The sequence below is a fragment of the Acanthisitta chloris genome, unplaced genomic scaffold (genome assembly GCF_000695815.1).
Source record: "Acanthisitta chloris isolate BGI_N310 unplaced genomic scaffold, ASM69581v1 scaffold12363, whole genome shotgun sequence".
NCBI lineage: Eukaryota > Metazoa > Chordata > Aves > Passeriformes > Acanthisittidae > Acanthisitta > Acanthisitta chloris.
The window spans coordinates 46,676-47,968 of NW_008663319.1; the positions used below are offsets into that span (position 1 = coordinate 46,676).

At 43.6% G+C, this 1,293-nt stretch overlaps 1 protein-coding gene across 1 annotated transcript in view; it reads right to left on the reverse strand.

Annotated features, from left to right (window-relative positions):
• Window positions 1–200, reverse strand: part of LOC103798675 (SLAIN motif-containing protein-like) — a gene marked incomplete at its 5' end in the record, with an annotated part of 22,242 nt that extends 22,042 nt beyond the window's left edge. Inside the window, 1 exon segment of the mRNA XM_009070953.1 lies at window positions 1–200. This exon segment is cut by the window's left edge and continues 54 nt beyond it. Coding sequence (XP_009069201.1) covers window positions 1–200 — 200 coding nt within the window.
• Between the last annotated feature and the right edge of the window lie 1,093 nt (window positions 201–1,293).

Below are 1,293 nucleotides of genomic sequence, written 5' to 3' on the forward strand. Positions count from 1 at the left end.
AGCTCCAACCTCCTCATCAGCTCCCGCAGCTTCCGCACCTCTGCCAGCTCTGACCCCATCTCTGCAGGCACCGACTCCGTGCCAGGGCCCATGGCAGAGTGCTCCGGGGGGTCTCGGCCTAGGTTAGGTTCCAGGGCATGATCCTGCTGTATGACCGGAGCATTCCCAGGCACCACCATTATCCACAGAACACAGCTGCCCTGCAAGGCATAAAAACAGATCAAAACTCTGCAAAGATGCACACTGTTTTGAAGCAAATGGAATTAAGACATAAAAATTCTGACTTTATAAGCATAGTGTTTATTCCAGGTTGGTTAAAGTCTTGAGCAACCTGGTCCAGTGGGAGATCACCCTGCCCAGGGCAGGGGGCTGGGACTAGATATCTCTAAGGTCCATTCCAACCCCTTAATAGAATAGAAAAGCATCAACTAATTGCACTGGGGTAGGAGGCGGCTGAATTTCATCAAAATCCAAGAACAGCAACTGAAATTAGCATCCAACATTTCCAAACCCAGAAATCCCTCATTTTAAACAGCCTGGATTTGCACCTGCTTTGCTATAAATCAGCTCATATAAAAGGAAGCTGATTTAATCACACACAATAGTTCAGTTTCCATCTGTTTACCAACAAAATATGTGAGAAAAGCACTGGTTGAGCAAAGTCAGGAAACATCACTAACGAGATGCTGACGTCAGGCAAGGACAGCCTCAAGAAAATGGTAAAAACATCCTTTGTTCCCTACTAGGGCTATCCTGGAAAAGCAGAACAAACTTGAAAACATTTTTGTATCACCTTATGCCAAAGAGTAATGACAGGAACTGTACTGTACATGAAAACAAGCATAAATTATATCTTTACTGCATATTTTCCTGTTCAACTGAAAGTAGAGGGGTGCAAACACAGAAAAAAACCCCAACAGACACAAAAAAGTATATCCCACCATGGATTACATATTCCAGTATGCAATCCATGAACTCAAGGCACTCAGGCTTCCCAAAAAACAAAGTGCATTTAACACCAGTTTTACAACACTCACAGAATTATGAGCAAACACTGATCTTTCCCTCCACTAGCGACTCATGCGAGTTTCAGTTCCATTGGGTGCATTCAGGTCCGAACTGACTCTTCACTGAAAATCCCCTAATTAATACTCCACAGAGCAAGTGAAATGGATTACAAATGATAAATCCTCACTGTTTTGCAGAAGGGCTAATAGACTGAGAGAAGAGGCAGTGAGACAACACAGCCAATTCAAAGTGTAAAAGATTTGGTGCAGCTGTTTGACCTGCAAT